General features: G+C 44.0%; 1 protein-coding gene and 1 long non-coding RNA gene across 2 annotated transcripts in view; one reads left to right on the top strand and one right to left on the bottom strand.

Annotated features, from left to right (window-relative positions):
- Positions 1–3739: 3739 nt before the first annotated feature.
- LOC146796524 (E3 ubiquitin-protein ligase RNF113A-like) lies at positions 3740–8704 on the bottom strand. The gene is made up of 2 exons (XM_085629143.1): positions 8648–8704; positions 3740–8216 (listed from the first exon to the last, which is right to left on the bottom strand). The coding sequence occupies exon 2, from the start codon at positions 8062–8064 to the stop codon at positions 7084–7086; it is 981 nt and encodes a 326-aa protein (XP_085485269.1). The 5' UTR covers positions 8065–8216; positions 8648–8704; the 3' UTR covers positions 3740–7083.
- The window catches only part of LOC146796523 (uncharacterized), a 33447-nt gene continuing 22455 nt past the window's right edge, over positions 8566–19557 (top strand). The window contains exon 1 of the long non-coding RNA XR_014969625.1: positions 8566–9303. This is a non-coding gene — a long non-coding RNA (uncharacterized LOC146796523). The remainder of the gene's footprint in view (positions 9304–19557) is intronic.

Below are 19557 nucleotides of genomic sequence, written 5' to 3'. Positions count from 1 at the left end.
CTGCCAGGCTTGTTCGACTTCTATCAAAACTTCATGAATTTCACTTTGTTATAAAACACATTTCTGGTGGAAAAAATTTCAGAGCGGATTGTCTGTCAAGAATGTCTTTGGAGGAAAATTCTGTTGTTAATGATGATGTTGAATGTGTTGTAGCTGCAATTGATGCTATTGCGGAATGTCCACCTATTTCTGAGTCTGAGTGGAATTTGGCCTATAATGATGACGTCACACTCTCAAAAGTTAAGAGTTTTATCATGAGCAAATGGCCTGAACGCAGAAATTTATCTCCAGATTTAAGAGCTTTTGCAAATATTTCGGAAGAACTTTCCTTAGTTAACAATATGGTTATGCGTCATGAGTTGTTTGTTCCACCTGAATCCTTACGTAATTCAATCATTCGTTCGGCCCATCAAGGACATCTTGGTGTTGTCAAGACATGTCAACGCATCAAACAATTTTATTGGTGGCCTTCCATGGATGCACAGGTTAAGAGAATTATTGACAATTGCACTCAATGTCTTCTTTCTGACAAACACTGGAAGACTCTTTCCACTCCGTTACATCCTGTTCCTCTTCCTGTAGGCCCATGGGATAAAGTTGGTTTAGATTTTTCTGGACCTTATGATATTTTACCTAATGCAAACAAGTTTCTCATTGTCTTGATTGATTACTATACTAAATGGTTATACTATTCCTTTTGTAATGCAGCGTCAACTGATAATGCCATGACATTTTTACAATCAGTGTTTGATGTTGAAGGTTTCCCTAAAACCATTGTCACTGATAATGGTACACATTTTGTGTCTCAAAAGATGTGTTCTTTCCTCAAGATTCATGACATTGCTCACTTTAAGGTTGCTTTATACTCGCCTTCCTCTAATGGTTTGGTGGAGAGGTGCAATCGCATAATTAAGGAGGGCATTCAGACTGCAATTTCTTCTAGATTAGACCCTTTGTCCTTTGTACATGATAAGGTCTGGGCTTATAACACCACGCCGCATTCCACCACTGGCATTGCACCTTTTACGTTGCTTAGGAAAAGGAGAGTGCATACTCATCTTAATCCCACTTGGCTTCACAAAGATGATAGTGTTTCACTTAAGCCTGCTTCCATCCAGGAGCACGTTAGAATAAAGCAAAATGCTATGAAGGCACGTTTTGATTCTGGCAAACATTTTGTAGATCAACCTTTGGTAAGGGGAGACTGGGTGCTTATCAAAAATCCAAAAAAAATTCCAAAGGGGCAATCAAAATTTTCTTCTCCTACATTAGTTATTCATGTTAGTAGAGGTTCTGCTCTCCTTGATAACAAAGGATGGTGGAACAAGAGGGCTCTTGTTAAGGTGTCTCCCCTTCAAGCTGATGTTATTAGACAACATACTTGTTCAGAGTCAGACTCTGAACATTGTGATTGGTTTGATTTGACCTATGAGAAACCTTCTTCTGTTGGTGTTTCTGTATCATCTGCTGCACCAATTGATCAACCTGTTGTTAATGACAGTGGTGCATTGTCTACACCTCTTTCAACTTGTGTTTTGGAACCATTTGGGAGTCAACTCATTCAATCTGTTGCCCCTGAACCTTTGCCTTTGTCTCCTGAAATTCAGCACTGTGCCGTGGGTACTGGTGAATTTTCTGTTGCAACGGCAAAAAGATCTTCACGTTTTAGAAGGATTTCATGCAAATTGAAAGACTATGTTTTGGAATAATGTTATGTATATTTATTTTTCTTGTTCCTCAAAGAGGGGAAGGTGTTATAGAGATGTTTTACTGTCATCCATACAGTGTTCTATGCTATCTGTATTAGAGTCGCGTGAGTTCACGCGACTCATGTATTGTGTTTGTCTGCATTCTAGATCGATGTCTTTCACTCGTGGAGATTCCGATAAACGTCACTCTGGACGTTGGTTTCTCCATGGTTGGATGGCTCCGGTCGTGGGTGTTTTACTTGAGCAATAAACCACGTTTCCAACTTCATACATTGTCCTGTATTCAACACTTAGCTTATTTATTTTGTTATTTTTGTTCTCTGTATGGATTATCTTTTATGGTTATGTTCTTTTAGTTGATATCGGTTTCTATTTTGTTAAAGGGGAGGATGTGTAGTAAGTGTGTATTTAATGTAATTCATTTATAATGGTTGTTGTTGCTTTAAGATGTGGAATTCATGTGAGTGTTCTGTGTGACTTAGTATGATTCTGGAATGTCGGTGTGTGACATCCAGATGAAGACTTGGTTGCGAATAGAGCACGTCGTGGGTCTGCTGTACTTGGATTAAACCTCTTAACATTTTTACGTCTTCCTGTGTTCCTGGAGTCCTTTATGATCTTTACTGCTGGAAGACACATACTACAGAGACTTAGGAAGACACTTTAGGAAAATAAGTGGCGAGATCAGGTATCGAAGCAGAAAAAGGTGAAGAGAGAAGCAGAAACATAAAGGAAGATTGATTAAGAGTCATGCAATGAAACAGGAAGAGCTGGAGGAGAAGAAGAGGGCGAGAGCGATACATGTTGAGAGAGAAAGCAAAAGAGAGACAGAGGGAGGGAAAGGAAGCAAGAAAAAAAGACAAGGAGCGAAAGAGAGAGATAGAGAGAGAGGGAAAGAGAGAGAGAGAGATTGGGAGACAGAAAATAAGTAAATAGAATTAAAACCCCTTGAGGGGTTCTGGTCTTAGAAGAGGGTACTTCGGGGCCCCATTCAGTTCCAGGGATGAAGCAATGACACGCCGACTAATGCAAGCTAGGGCATTGCCTCCTCAATGGTTTGGTAATGAAAAACAACCACCAGTTTGGTTCAATGAGCAGGCGGGCGGGCACACTCCTGGGCAAAAGAGCCACTACACCAGCTGCATGCTTTACACAGACTGCTCGTCTGTGCGAAGCATGGACCACTGTGATACAGGCCGATACAACCAACCACTGAGGGTAATCCCTTGTAGATGATCCTTGCGCTTTGTCTGCTTCCGTCCTTGTTCTCCTCCATTTCTGTTCTTTAATTGTAAATCTTAAAGTCTTTCTTTAGCTTTCTCTCCTTCCCTCCTACTCTTCACTTTTTATTCATCAGTCACTTCTTATTTGACCTTTATGTTTAAAGTATATCTTTACTGCCTTTGCTTTTCCATCTGCCTTCCACCCACCCCCTCTCGCTACACCCAATCCCAACCCTTGCTCAACTGCAGCGAGGATTTGATTTGATTTATGCATTTATAAAGCCCACAAATGCCCGGGGGCGTCTAGGCGCTGAGGTCAGGTGGACCAGATAAGGTTGACGATGTGGTTGTACAGAACATGTTAGTTGGTGAAGAGCCAAGTTTTTAGCGCCTTCCTGGAGGATAGCAGCGTAGGGCTATTCTTTACAGCGACCAGTAGTAGGTTCCATGCCTTGACAGTCCCTAACAGAAAGCTTCTTCCACCCCAGCACGCTTTCTTGAAACTAGGTTTTTGTAGGAGTTTACTATATGCAGATCCTAAACTTCTCATCAGGACATACCAATTGAAATGAGTCCTCAAAAATTGAGGCCCGGCACCATGTAGTGCTTTGAAGCGAGAGCACGGCATGAATTCTGGTGAGTGTTTAATTGTTAATAAAACAATTGGCCTAGGACCATACAATTTGACCTAGTTGCAAAGCTGGTATTTAAATCCAGATATGTTAGTGAGAATGTCTGCTATATAGCCATTAGATCAGATCTTTCCACCCCCTCCATCCCAGAGGAACCTCTAATGCTGATCCTCAACTTTTCACATTCAATGCACCAGTGGAGACTCCCTGAAATTTCAAAGAACGATAGCTACAAAGGATACATTTGCTACTCTGTGTAAGCTGCAAGGCCTTGTCTCATCATACAATGAGGTGGCTCGATCTGTGGTAGATAAGTTTCAAGCCCTGCATGTCTAAGGTCGCTTTGAGGATGTCGGCCAACTCTCTAAAATTGATGGCTCCAACTCCTTAGGGATTTCTTTTTGATAGCTTGCGAAGCTGGGCACCTTCTTATCCTGTTGAATCAGCAAAAAGGCCATGGGTGACTTGATATTGTGACTCAAATAAACAAAGTGATCTTAATCTGCATCTATAACCCACATTTTTTGCATAAGATTTTGACTTTGGACCAATATAAGAATGTAGCCCAGGCAGTAATTATGTCCCACTTGGACCACTGGAATTCTTTAAAACTTGTGATTCTTATGAATATATTTCCACCTATTGGTAATAATGCAACTTGACTGATTTTAGCTATACCTTGACAGGAACCCATTTCCAATAATTCATGTGGTTTACATTGGCTTCCAGTGCAAAGAAGGGATATTTTCAAAGCACTGTGTATTTGTCACAAAGTGTTTTCTGATTAAGATCTTAAGGCTAGCAGGACACATAGTACACCTCACGGTTCTCCCCAGACCCTCCTTTCTTGTTCTGGATTGCTACACACTATCCCCAGGATTGTAAAAGCCTAAATTGGAGGAAGATATTTCTTCTGTCACGCCTCCAAATTCTGGAATGAACTTCCTCTTAATATAAAAGACGAATCACATTTTTTGGTCTTCAGGAAGACAATATAAATATGGTTATTTCATTAAATGTAAAATCAGGCTTTATTTTGCAGTGAGTGCCAGGACACCCCCATATGTGTGTATGTTGTGCTTTACAACATATCATTCAACATCATTATATTCCAAAATTCCAGTAATATCGGATTTACAAATTATCAATATATCACCCAGAAATCTCTTCATAGTTATTATGATAGAATGAGCTGACCTGTCACTTGCTATGTTGCTTGCTAACTTTGCTATGTGTTTTTATTTGGTCGCATTATATTTCAGAATAAAATGTTCAGTTGACAATTTTCTTACAATGCTTAGTAAGTTGTTCTTTACTATGTGAGCTTTAAGGTATTTGTGTTTTATACCTGGGCCTTTGGGTAACCCATGCTAATAATTATGCAGAGTATGTCTTTGCCTGGCAGATATTATCTTCTAAATACAACTTGTCTTTAAATCATTTGCAGCAGACAATTTATTGATACTCTTACTAATTTGTTATTACTTATAAGAAAATCCCATAAATAGCTTAAATTTTTTTAATGTGCAGTGACATGGCAAATTTCACTTGGAACAGAATAGCGTCTATCAGGATGGCGGGGGACATTACCAGCACCATCAGGATGATTCTCCGTCTACCAAATTTCGAGATAACCTCCTGCCCAGCAGTCACCTCTGTACATTGAAAGGAAATGACAACAGCAGTTCCGTACAAGTTATTAAAGATTTGGTGGACAGCTGATTGATGGCTGACCCCCAAACCATTTAATTTTTTTTGTTTTTTTAGAAACAAACTTCCTAAGTGAATGTTTGCTTCTGAAAAACAAAAAACGAATAACCTGAACACACTGAGAATTTTCTCTCAGTTTGTGGGGGTCATTATTGTGTTTTTTTCCTGTCCCTCACCAAAAGACTTCTCCTGGCAGTAACAGAAAGAAATACATTACACCGTCCATCCTAGATAGAGCGGGCAGTGTAATATCCTTTCTCTAACAGCCCCTACTCCATCTGGCCATCGGAGAAAATATTCCATCCACGGAGCCTTCGGCAGCCGAGTCAAAAAACTAAGGTCTGTCTAGATATAAATGAGGCGGGCGAACCAAGGGTTTGCCGGGCAGGGTATTCTGTTATATTTGTGATGGAGTACCCTGTCCGCCAAACTTTGAGCACTAAGTATGTAAGACTGTGGTACAAGGACTAAAATGCATACCCATTGTGCGAAACTTAGCTTCAGTGAGTGGGAGAGTCATTGAGACAGAGCTACAATGAGCGAAAATCATACCTAGTGTGTGAGACTGAGCTGCAAGAACGAAACTTAAACAAGAAATAGGCTTATACTCCAAGGTACAAGTATCATAGAGTGCATCTGAGGCAAACATGCCTGGGGTCTCCCTTGCATGTAGGCAATCCTCGCTCAAGGTGAAGGAGCGGATCCCAGCAGGCTAAGTTACAACTGTTTAGAGGTAGGAATCCTGTTTTTCGAGGTTGGGTGGCAGGCAGTGGTGGCTCCTCCGCTAAGGCAGAGGAGCGTCTCCTCACTGCGTTGAAGCAGGGAAAGGAAAAATAAAATGCTAATATTGTAATTTTATTATCATTTTATTTTGTTCTGCTGCGGCAGGTATGCGTGACGGGGCAGGGCAGGGCTTCTCTGCTCAATGGGCAAGGGAGGAGTGGTAACACCCTCCTAAGTGCGCAATGACTGTTTGGCCGGCCCTCTCGGGCCGACCAAACAGCTTTATGCACTTCCCATGTTTGCCATGCAGATTGCATTACAGCCTGCGTGGAGAACATGCCTAAGACCCCAGTACCTGGCTGAGCGCCAAACCACAATGTTCAGACCAATCACAATGCTGCCTTGCAGCGTTGTGATTGGCCAGGGGAGCCTGGCTCCCTGCTTCCTGTTCCATTCCCGAGGAGGGATGGCAGAGAGACGCAGCGGTAAATTAAGTCACTAAGCAAAGAATATTGCTATGTCTGGACCCATACGATTTGACGCCTATTGAGATCAAGAAAACTTCATAAGAAACGATTCCAAAAACACAATAATATCCATTTCAGTGGCCAGTCTAACCAATCTCCAGTCATGAGGCCCTCCTGCACCCCTTCAGTAATAAAAAGAGAGATACATACAAAGGCCTGGGAGAGACCAACAAAAGGTGAGCGCGAGCCCAGCCGCTGGAAGCCATCAGTGGGCGCGGGGGCATGGACGACAGGCAGGCTGTGGGCGGGAGGGGGTGACTATGTGAAAGGCCCTGTCCCTTGTGGTGATACATGGGCTATCTTTCACTCAGCACAAAGGAGCCATCCATCTGGAAGGCGCGATAAGGTGGAGCCCAGGCCAGATGACTGCGCTGAGCGGAATGGCAATGAACTGTAAGAGAGTGTCGAGAGTCGCATTAATGTATCAAGGTACAGGTCACTCATGGTCCATCGTGGCCGTCATCGAGAAACTGGATGTGCTGGTTCTTTTTGTATTTTTTTTATTAAGGTTTTATTTATTTTATAAAAACAAACAAATGTCCAACTGTTTTTAATGTTTCTAATCGTCTTCCTCCTCCTGATCATCCGAATGAGGGTGGGCCACCTTGTGCTTTTCTATCTTTGCCATCAGTTCTTTTGCAGGGTTAAACACTCCACTTGTTTGCTGGTCGCACACATAGCAGCGCTGGGATTTTTTGTAGTGTTGCAGGGCACAAGTCTCACAGAAGTAGTGCTTGCATTTTGTGATAACTGGGTTCTTGAAGGACTCTCTGCAAATGAAGCACTTGAAAGGAAGATCCTCCTCACCACTGCTCACCTCATAGTTTTCATCGTCGTTAGCCCCGTATCGACCTTCATCCAGTTCGCGCTCAATCTGCCAGCCATGTTTGTAATCCGATCTGTCATGCAGAAATTTACAGCTATCTCCAAAGCCACAGAAACCAGTCTCTTTATAATCCTTGCAGATATCTGGCTGATAATCCCACCGCACTGTTGACCTCAAGTGCTCTGGTGCACGGATTGGTCCTTTCCGGACCATCCCAGAGGAGGCATTGCCCAGGGACGTGTCTTTGGGCTTCACAAACTTCTGATAATTGTGGATTCCTCTGTAAATCTTGTCATCATCCTTTCCTCTCAGCTCCTCTAGGACTTTTTGGCTACGTTCGAAGATAGCCTGGGCATCTTTGTCTTTCTCAGTGTCCATCTCATAAACAGCTGTTGCTCCCATATCGTCAGGTCCGACAGGTTTTGCAGAGTGTGATGACTTGTAGGATACAGCAATTCCTTTTGGGGCTCCGTCTTCGTCACTGCTCGGGATATCACTGTACTGAGTTTTCTCCTTCATACTCCGGTTGGTCCTTTGTATCATGGGGTTCGCTCCCCCCTGCTTTCTCTCTTTTCGTATAACTGCACTTGCCTCTTCGTCGCTGTCATTACTGCTGCTTCCTTCTCGCTCCTTCGCACTGCGTTTCCTTCCCGAGAATTTCTTTTTACTTTTCTTGAACATAAAGCTGCACACGGGTTTCTCCCCTGTCGCCATCTTGCGTGCTGGTGCCTTTAAATGAATTGTTGGGGGCGGGAGGAGCGGAAGTTTCTAAGGTTTATTAAAGCTACAGTTCCTGCGTAGTCATGAAAAGGAAGTGACGCACATCTGCTGCGCCACCCAAATAGGTCTCCCTGCGCCGTGTTGCACTGCAAAACGTGAAAAGGAAGTAAACGTTTTAAAGGTTCTAGACCTCAACCAAGAAATAATGTTATGCCACTGCTTATCAAAGTATACCGACGATATTAGCAATCAGAAATAAATCTTTCATTATCCACCAAAATTAGATTTTTTTCGCCAGCACACCTTGTAAAATCTCGCTTTTTTTTAATGCATATTTATATAGCGCAAATTCGACCCGAAGGTATTGGAGCGCTTTACATGAGCACCGTATTTACATTACACATTCAGGCACCGGGAGATTAAGTGATTTGCCCAGAATCACAGGATGTGGACGCATGCATGCCAACATTTCAGAAGAGCAAAGTGGGAGATTCTTTTAAAAAAATCGGGAGAATGGGGCCTTGAATCGGGTTACTGCATCGGACATTTGAAACGCAAATGCGCGTTTTTTTCTTACCTTTCAGAAGCACGGAGCGCAATGGCAGGCAGAGAGAGGGTGATGCAAGTGTTCTGCACTCACTGGCCTGGCAGGTTGCTGGCAGTGCATATACCAACCCCGCCCCACCCGTGTGGCAGCCCAGGCACACACACAGCCGCCCGAGTACTTCACAGGTCTTTAAAAGACCATTCGCTTGTTAATGGTGCTTTGTTGGTTTTTCAACCCTTCTAGAGACCCTGCATCGCCACTCTGACTATTGCTGGAAGAATTAACACTTACACAATACCAAGCCCTGTCTGCTGAAACCCCGAGGAATCGGGTTTTTGCTTGCAGGAATCCTGCGGCGTCACTATGGGGGTGCGGGGAGTGCGGACCGCACCGGGTGGCACCCTCACATGGGGTAACACCAACAGGGCCGGTGTGTGCAGAGCAACCTAATCTTTCAGGAGGAGGAGGTGCCTGTGCGCAGTGCGCACTGTCTCCTCCTCCACCGTGTCTGCGCCTCTCTAGGCTCAAGTGCAGGCATCATTCCCGCATGCGCATTGGGCCCTGAAAGTGCGCGTGAATGGCCTGCAGCAGCATCATGAGTGACAAGGAGCAGAGGCACTGTCTTGACCACCGGTTTCTGGGCCGCCCGCCAATGTAGCCCCCCCTGTCTGTCACCAACACAGCAGGTGAGTCTCTCCCGCATCAATTGATTAATGATCGTGGGTGGTCAAGCGGTTATGCTGCCTGTGCTGTGCGAGTTGTGAGTGAGTGACATCTTGAGCAGGGCGGAGGGTGGAGGCAGTGCGGAGCGAGGTTGCCTGCCTCTGATCACCGAGTTGTGGGCCCATCTTTTGAGCTGTCAGGAGGCCTACGAAGACGACTTTCAGGCACAGCAGCTCTGTGTACATGCTGAGGCCTCTCGCCTGCTAGCCCGGCAGTCCTTCTCTTACTGAAAACAGTGGCTGCAACACGGGGTTCTCACTCTCTTTCCTCTCATTTCTTTTATTTGCTTCCCTGTGAAATGGATCCAAAAAAGAAAATCACTTTTGCTGGGAAATCAATGACGTATTCTTCTGACATTTAATTCCAAAGTGCAGCATCGGGAATAAAAGTTTAAAAATATGAAAAAGAAATAACTAAATAAAGTAAGACAGAGTGGTAGCAAACTGGCCAGATTGATTTTAGTCACACCCAAACACATTAGCGCCACTTTTACAGAGTTTGCCAGTGAAGCGTTATTTTTGTTGTCTTGGCTTTGTTTTCCCCGGGCTTGGAACTAGTTCACCAATCCTGGAGGTACTGCAATGTGAGGACTGAAAAACAAAATTTGTACTGCTGCTCTGCATCTAGGGATGTTGTCTTTTTTTTTTTACCATACTGCTTACGTTTTGTAAGGATATAAGCAATGGCCATTGAAATAGGTCCATTCAGGGCCCTGTTGTCATGTCCTTAACTTTTCAGGCAAAAGCACTCACTGATTTCTGAACAGTGAGTGTAAAAGCGTTAAGGTAACCATGTTGTTCCTGCTTACATTTCACATGGTTTGCAAAATGTTGCATTCCCTATGATTGTTTGCTTTTTCCAGGATGCTGTCACTTTTTTCTTGTAGGCCACATATTGCTGTTGCCCAGTGCGTAATTTAAATTGAGCCGCATCCAGGTGTTTATAGCTGGCAACAATTGGGTTGTAGTTGAAGGCAGTCTGAGTTTTTCCTCAGTGGGGCAGTATGGTTTTCAGTGGGGGAGAGGATGTGGCACTATGGCCAGAGCTGCTGAATTTGGAACTGGGGAACCAGGTTCAGCCTTAATAACCAGTCCAACAGAACAGACCACTCTCCTGAGAGAGCACTATCTCATGCTAGACCTTAGAAGGCTTCGCAAGACATTAGAAGCCCCGGTGTCGTAGCACCAGCAGGTGGACCCTAGCATGACAAGTGTAGGTTAACCTTCAAGGTTTGTCCACCACTATTCATATTGAAGTTCACCTCCAGTCTTGAGGGCAGGCCTATGAAGTAGCACACCCTAGAACAACAGTGACTCCGTCACTGAGGTCACAGGACCCTTGAGAAGGGCCAGCTCTAGGGCGGTGCAACTGGTGTGACCGCACAAGGTGCTGACTTTAGGTGGAGGGATCATTTTTGCAAATATATTATGGTTTTAAAAGCTCTTGCTGACTCCTTCCTGGCCTCCAGTAATTTTCAGTAACAATAAAAATGTCATGACGACTCTGGTGATTAATGTTATTCCTAGAGAGAGATCGGAATTTTGTCTAATAAAGATTTGACTCATGGAAAGGTAGCTCAGAGGGTTAATGTACCTGCTTCAAAGAACATGTACCATGCAGATCACAAAGTGCACATAATGTAAATAGGCCAGTGGGCTACTGCTTTTGTCAGAGAGATCCTTTTGTTACTTGCAGTTTATAAGTTAAAATCCTAACATAGAACAGTGAGCTATTAACTGTCATCTACTCCGCAGCAACACAAGTCACATTTTTTATTAACTTTTGACACGTTTGAGCTACAAACAATTTATTCGTTTAAATGGTCAGATCATGCTGCAGATCTTGCATTATGAGGCAAATATGGCAGAGCCATTATTATTTAGAAAACATTTGCAAACTAGGATTGTTAGCCATTCATGTTTGAACTGCTGTTTTGGAAAAGGGAGAAGTGCTGATGACAGAAACTCCATTTCTCGGAGACAAATGGCTTGTGCTTCCACGTTTTATCGTATTTGGGGACATTCTGTGATTAGAAGCATATCCCACTTTGTGAATACATTTTACTGTCAATAACTCCTTATAACCTTAAATAATCATGTGTATCCATTGGTTGATAAAACTGGGCAGTGAAACCAAACAAATACAAAAAATTGGGATGTTTGCACATTCTCCGCCCACTGATCCAATCCTTGGGTGATTCCCGTCCTCTGATTTTCGGCCCACAGTTCCCCTACTTTTTTCTCCCCACTTCGACCACTGATATATCGTGTTGCTGGATAGTGGGAACACCACGCCAGAACAAAGTACCATACCTATGATATTATAAATTCCAATAAACTGTTGACTAGCAGGTAGCCCACTGTACAACCTGATTAATGAGTCATTATCACACTGTTGTTAACAGGCACATTTTGTAACTATAGGACCTACATTTACAAACGTTACTAAGGATTCTGTATGGTCCCGTTATTTGCCAACTGTGTCCACTGGCGGACTCGGAGCGGAGGAGGTCCATGCGGTAAGTCGTGAGGGGGTGACACCATGAGTTACCCGCACCGGGTGACACCAACCCTAGTGACGCCACTGCAGGAATCGGGAGGCGGGAGACTAGCCTTGAAATCGGTAGTCTCCCGCCTGAATCAGGAGGGTTGGCATGTCTGTGGATGCGACCTCGAGGCTCGAACCCTCGTTTCTTGCACCAAAGTCGGCAGTTCAAGCCAACGGACCACATCCTCTCCCCATGGTGTGCCAGCAGTAAATGACTTGTTTCTTAGGTGCCACTTTGTCTTTTTGCATTCTGTTATTACTTTGTAGACTCATGTTTGTCTTTGGTCACAGGTCACATTTCACTAATCAATAACACAACGTGACATCACACGTTCTCTAACGAGAGCCAATACAGAAAGTAAAATTACATGAACTTTGACCGCGCTGATGCGTCATTTTTATGAAAAATTGTGCCAGTAACGGTCAGTATTTCTGTCGTGCTCCCCGCAATTGCCAAGGATATTCCACTTATGTCAAGAATTATTTACAATGTGGCAGTGGCAGAATTTTGTCATGGACGTGTCTACATCCCATGGCTGCCCTAGATGTCAAAAGTTGCCTCTGGTATGCAATGACCAGCATTTTGCCATGGGTGTGTCCATTCCAACGTTGTCCTATCTGTTGCCAAGAAACACTTCTAATATCCCTGCACTGGTAATCTGTCATAGATGCCTTCTTAGTCCCGGAATTACCTCTAGTATGCCAGGGCCTGCATTACCCTCACAAACATCACACACTCAGACACATACACACAGGGCCGCAGCGGCTGCAGGTAAAAGCAGTGGGGCGGTGGGGCCGGCTGGGGGGGGATTTCGAGAGACGACCACGAGGGAAAATTATTTATTTAATTCTCACTCGTGGTCGTCTCTTGAAATCCCTCACCCCCCCCCCCACCCCCCACAGCTGGCCTCACCACACTTACCTGCTGCGGCTGCATGGCCGGCTTTATTGCAATGCCACCGGTGCGGCCGCACTGGGTACGGACATGTGGAGGGGGGCGCTGACCTCAGGGGGTAAGTAAGTAATAACTTATGATTGGAGAGATGAGGGGCGGTTTTGCCCAGTGGTAGTGAGAGAATCCGAGAAGGCGGTCATGGGGTGTGGGGGCGACAAAAATGATGGTTGCTCTGGGTGCCACCAGTGCTAAAGCTGGCCCTGCGATACACAGATACCTACATAGACACACATACACACTGTTAGTCACACCCATTTTTACAATCTGCTGCTTCTCCTGCACACACACTGTCACTCACACACACTCCTACAGACTCTAACTCACTCACATACACACATTGTCACTCACAATCCTTTTCCATTCTGCTGCTGCCCCTCCACACACTCTCTCAATAGTCATGTTCTATTATTCTACACTTCTCACGTTCAGGATTTCCAGTCCCACTTACAAGGTCCAAACACATCTAAGGCCCCAAAATGCAGCAGAGCGGCACATGAGAAGCCAGTATAGGCTGATGGAGTGACATAAGACAATACGTTTTAGGAAGTTTAAAAATCAAGTTTCAGTTTATGATATTCATTCTTTATTCATGGAATCAATAAAAATGAATCAGTGAAGTGGTGAAAGGACGAAGATTGTATTCAATGTGGAGATGTTAGCATTCCTTTGCTGGTGGGCACAGATCCATACTCCTCTAATGCACTGGACCTTGCTAAATACTTCATCCCCCACCACAGTGAGTGCCACCCAGGGGCTCTGATAGAAGTACATGGGTCACGCTATGTGAACCTTTTGCCCTAATCCATAATTTCAAGGAGTTCTTCTAGATGAAGAATTTGTGAATAGCAATGGGGATATAGACCATCACGCTGGGAATTGTAGGCATAAACTGTGTCACACACGTGTATAATTTGTAGGCTTTATTGTCAGTGTTTTTCAATATTTAATTGTATGTGAAATAATAATCACATGATAGAACACGTCTGCAGATTGTACAAAAGATGTACCAAATATAGAGAAGCATAACCTATGAGAAAAACTTATGTTTCCAAGTGTGAGCTTTATTTAGCCATTGGAGTCTGACCGCCTTAAGGCTCGAGTGGCCAGGGCACCACCTCCGCCAGCATATGTCCACCTGGCACCCCATGCTTTGCGTTACCTGCTGCGTTAGGATTTTTTATTTTGCTCAATCTTTTCCAGCCACCATGAGATACAGTGTTGCATTCTTCTTCTGTGGTACGGCCTTGATAGGGAAACAAAATGGCTGACAAGTCCCACCATGAGTGTTTTCCTAAAAATGTAGTTGATGATGACAATGCAGCTGGGATAAATTTCCCAACTGCAGGGACTCTCTTGACCCCTAAACGAATTGGAGAATGCGGGGGCTGGGCAGCAAGGCATCTGTCATGTATTGGCTAATGTCCTGTTACCGTCAAGCCATTAATGATGATAGTGGGGCCTCATTTAGGATTTGGAGGAGCACAGGGGCGTAACACAGGCCCCCGCATCCCCCACGGTGCGGGGGGCCCCCAAGCTCCAGGGGGCCCCCACAGCACAGTACTCCGTCCAGAGAGTTCCTGATTGAGCTCGGAGGGGGCCCCTCCACTTACCTTGCAGGGGGGCCCCCTCAAGTTTCGTTACGCAACTGGTGGAGCAGGAGGATCATTGTAAAGCAGCCTTTCTTCCATCGTACCCAACCCACAGGTCTGTAACCCCATTTAGAGGTGCAGATACCACAGGGTTACCAAAGACGAACCCTCTAGTGGCTCTGCCCACATTAACTCCAGACACAGTGGGCTGTCCACCATAGGACCATATGGTCATAGTGATGGCCAAATGCCCCATTTAGGAACCACCGCTGATTTCCCCAAGACATTTTGAACTCAGGCATGAAAAATGTAGAATGCTCCATAGGGAGACAACTCCCTCCGAGTCAGGCCATTTGTTTTTTGATGACACAAAAAAACTCCAGGATTGAGAGTAAATTACTAAGCAGGTGCTTTAAGCTTGACTGCCCACTCTTCAAACCTGCAGTGCTGTGAGGGGAACTGTCACTGCAGCGTCTCCACTCTCAGCACAGAGATCCCAAGGCAGTAGGGATCTCTTAATAGGGCCGACGGGCTTCCTCCAGGATGGAGGCAGCCATGCCCTCAACATTTCCATAGTCAGACCGGTGGACCATACGCCAGGGTCTGAGTGACCTCCATAGGGCCTTCTGTATACAGATTGCTCAGTTGTGTTGAGGAAAGTTCGACTATCAGAGATGGATAATAGTACATTGACATTGGCCTACATCTTTTGAAACAAAGATTAGGCCCTGCTATGAAAAACACAGACAGTCTTTATTAAAAATAAATGTGATGTCAACTTTCAAAGAGAGTACTAGAGATTACTGCCCCATCACAAAGCTTTGATTAGATTTGTGTAATGGTAATAGCTGTTACAATTAAGGAATGAACTTGGGGATTTGCACCTTGTAGTATGGACCTACATGGAGCTTAATGGCTTATGGTTTTTAGTCCTTGTACATATAGATGTCAATGAGAAACATAAATAACCATAAACTAACCTATGGGTCCTCCAGCCGTTTTAAAGGTCTTAGAGGTGGGAGCCACTGATTTTACAGCTGCTGGGCCTTCGGCAAGCCCCACCGGCAGACCATCATTGTCGGCCCATCTGCCACAGGGTCAACACCTTTACAGTTTTGAACCACCAGGCCAGTTTAGGTTGGGGTTGCCCGATGCACACTTTCCATGCTGATGCCCAAACAAGCACTGCGCTGTGGACACTGGCAGGGCAAATCATCAGTCTCCAAAAGCATGGAAAAATGTCCCTATGCGTCCGGCCCAATGACTTTTTGTTTCTCAGAAATAAATCCCTCTTTGACGGTTTATTTCTGGAAAACAAGAAACAATGCCTGCTGGCTGCCAAGGAATAGGTGATGGCTTGAATTCCAGTTTTGCTGAAAATGCTTCTGCCATTTCCACAATGCAGTTTCAGCATCCCCGCTTCATCCCTTCTAACATGGTGAAGATCTTTAAGTATGGTGGTAGGTTCTCTTCTTGGAGGGCAGAGGTGGGGGGTCTCCATACTGTAAATTATCTCAACAGTCATCTGCTGCCTGTCTACTCTCCTTGCTTTTGTATAGTACAGGATAATCTATTCAAAACAAACTTAGAATTTTCAGCATTTTTCATAAATTATGGCGGAGGTTAACTATAGTATAAAAAGCATAGGGTACAGTCTCAGTAGTAGTTGGAAAGGTGTAGAGGAAGGCGGTGGCTTGTTGTTAGGGGGAGAAGGTACTGAAGAGACCAACACTGGCAAAGCCAATAGGCTTCCCCTATGCAAGTTCTATTTGACTCTGTCAATATTGCACAGCAGCATAACACGAGGGAGCTGCAGGGTAGGAGGGAGGGAGAAGCAACAAAGGACAGTGGGTGGTGGGGGACCGTTGAGTGCCATACACTTGTATAGAATGCATGGAAAAAGTTAAAAAAAGACACTGACCGCAATCAGCAGGCTGTGCTAGGTCCATGCTCCTCAGCAGGGACAGAAGCCCCGGGAGGAAGCAGGAGGTGATCAGTCAGGAGAAGGCGTGGCCAATAAGAAAGAAGTAAAACAAGAGTGACTGGTATGCAACCACTGCTAAGTATTGGTAAGTAATGGACGGGCTCTAAGCCTGTTTTAAGATTGTTTTGTTAACAAAAGATTTTGACAACAGCACATGCATGCTGCAGTAGGCAAAACCTAAAAAGAAAATATTTCAGTCAGAGAATTAGTATGGAAATAGAGAGAAAATATAATTAAGTTAGCTATTTAACTGAGAGTGCAATATGTTAGATAATGAAGCAAGGTTTGTATGAATGACCCCAAACTTGAGAAAGTGATTTAGAAAACCCAACACAACATTGGAATCCAAGGGCACCCATTCCGATGGATCTGCTTGTTCATGACTGGAAGTACCAAGTCAGTCAGCCAGGCACCGTACACCTCAGGATGCCCCGACCTCATGGGCAGAGTTCTGCAAGAATCCGCCCTGAGCCCAACTCTCTTCAAAGCATACATGGTCCCAGGACATGGATATTTAAAATGGGCTGCCCTAGACGGTGTGGAGAGCTGTTATTTGAAACCTATTAATTTACGCCTACACTAGAAATCTTTCTCCTTTTTGCACCATTCTCCTTTTTTTCTTATTCCTTCTCCTTTTCTATCTTTCTTACGTAAAGAAATAATTTATTCTGCCATATACTAACATCTAGAAGTCTTTTTGGAGACACTATAACTAGACATTCTTCTTTCTAGTTTTTTTGTTCCGCTCACCTTAGCAATATACTTTTGTCTTTTATTGATCTACCCCTATGGATAGTATTAAGTCCTTTGGTTTTACGGATGAGGATTTTGCCCGTCTCCTAGGCCAGACCATTGAGGGCGATCGGCCATTCACTCTATCCAAGGGCCCTAATGAAGAATGGACCAAACTCTTTAACCTTAAGAAAAAAACTAAACGCACAGAGTCGCATGCTAATTTCATGCTCGAATACTTGAAGGCTGGCACCATTCCCATCGGCCTACGTGTTAGAAATATTCCTGGTTTGTTTAATAAAATCAGACAGTTTTTGGAAAATGGGCCCTCATTTCCAATAGATGTTCCAGAGACTGGATGATTTTAATTATTGAAACAGCCAGAGAGGTTATTGAACTCCTGAATAAGGAGATACTTGAACTTGAGGAGAAACTTAAACAGACACATAGTGTCGAAGAAAGCAAAAAGAAATTGGAAGAAATTTTGATCGAGCTCGACTCCTTTAGCGAATATCTTCTTAAAAGAAAAACCGAAAAACTAAGAAAGGACATTAGGAATTTTTCCCAGGAACGGGTTTATCCATTTCTAGCGGAGAATTTTTATGCTAACAACGGAGATAACGCCACGAGCAATACCTTTTCTAACTGGAGCAACAAACGAGTTGTCACTTTTTCTGACACAACAGATTCAGACAGCGAGGGCCCATCATATAGCAATCCGCAATACAGGCAGACATCTGATCGATCAACATCAAAAACTCGTTTTTTATGCAGTCGTCGGGGCAATATTCGCTCCAGATATCAGAATCACTTTCAAAACCAAGCTCAGAATTCACTATTCAGAGGACATTACCAGGATCAAGTTTAGAATCCACAATACAGGGGCCAATACCAGGATCACAACCCCAGAGATACATTCAGACTCGTCAACGCCAATATTGGAGGACGTAAATAGGATTCCCATCTTCAATTTGTAATCTAAACAAATGGATTGTCCCACTGTGGCATTGCTTACAAAAGGTTTATCCTTTGTACCATCTACCCGAATGAATACATTCGAACTCTTCAAAGATTTGCATGCCTTTTTCTGCAAAGTGAGACTAAAGAAGTATTTCCAGAATAAGACTCCAAACATAGACACCAATAATCAATCAGGACTGAAACCCCCTTCTTGCTTTACTCCAGGTCTAGACTCCTTGGGTATTGAGGTTAGTTTATTTGAAAAAGCTTTCCTTAATAAGGTACAGAGGGCGACTAAATTTGTTCCAATTCCGAGCAACAATATCTCTAAAGAGGAAAATGCTGCCTTTAAATCCCTTAGAAACAACAGCGACCTTACGGTCAAGCCCTGTGATAAGGGAGGCGGCATTGTCATTTTCAACAGTGACCGTTACAAAGAGAAAATGTTGGATCTCCTTGGGTCACCTAGACATTATCTTAAAATCCTGTCTAATCCGGAACCTAGGGTCAAACGTAGAATCTTATGTGAAGTGGAACAAGCAATCGACAGAGGAGAAATTTGCCCTCAAGAAGCTCATTTTCTCACTCCAACTCATACCCGCATCCCGATCATATACGGGATACCTAAAACGCACAAAGACCAGATTGACCCACCCTTGAGGCCTATTGTTTTCACCATTGGTTCCGCTATGGAACCCCTATCCAAGTACATTGATAAGTTCCTTCAACCAATGGTGGTAACTTTACGCTCCTATGTTAAGGACACAAGGCACTTCATCTCTAAGATAGAAGGACTTGAATACAGTCCACACCAGGAAATTCTTGTGACTCTCGATGTTGAATCTCTATATTCAAATATCCCTCAAACAGACGCATGTAAGGCCCTGAGTAACATCATTGATATGGATCAAACTATAAATAATGGCAGATTCTTGATTCGATGCTTGGAGATAGTGCTACAAGAGAATTTTTTTGAATTTGATGGAAATTTCTATCAACAGGTACAGGGAGTTAGCATGGGAGCAGCCTGTGCCCCCAGTGTTGCCTGTCTATATGGGTGAGTTTGAACATCGCAATATCTACAATGAAGTTGCACCCTTCTTTGAAAATGTCCGGCACTGGTCCCGGTACATCGATGATATTTTTTTCATCTGGACCGGTGACCAGGTTTGCTTGAATGAATTCATCGAATGGATAAATAAAGCAGATGTCATCCTTAGGTTCACAGCCCATATGAGTACCATCAAACTAGAGTTCCTTGACGTTTGGGTAGAACATCAGGAATGCAAACTGTCTGTATCGTTATATACCAAACCCACAGCCAGGAATACACTTCTCCATTTTGAAAGCTTTCATCCGAGAAGTCAGAAGGATGGAATTCCGTTCAGTCAGTTTATACGCTTGTGTAGAAACTGCACTACCATCAATGACTATCTCTGCAATGCTGAAA

Source organism: Triturus cristatus, chromosome 10 (genome assembly GCF_964204655.1).
Source record: "Triturus cristatus chromosome 10, aTriCri1.1, whole genome shotgun sequence".
Lineage (NCBI taxonomy): Eukaryota > Metazoa > Chordata > Amphibia > Caudata > Salamandridae > Triturus > Triturus cristatus.
Note: the sequence above shows the minus strand (reverse complement) of the source record. Positions and strands in the feature narration are given on the sequence as shown.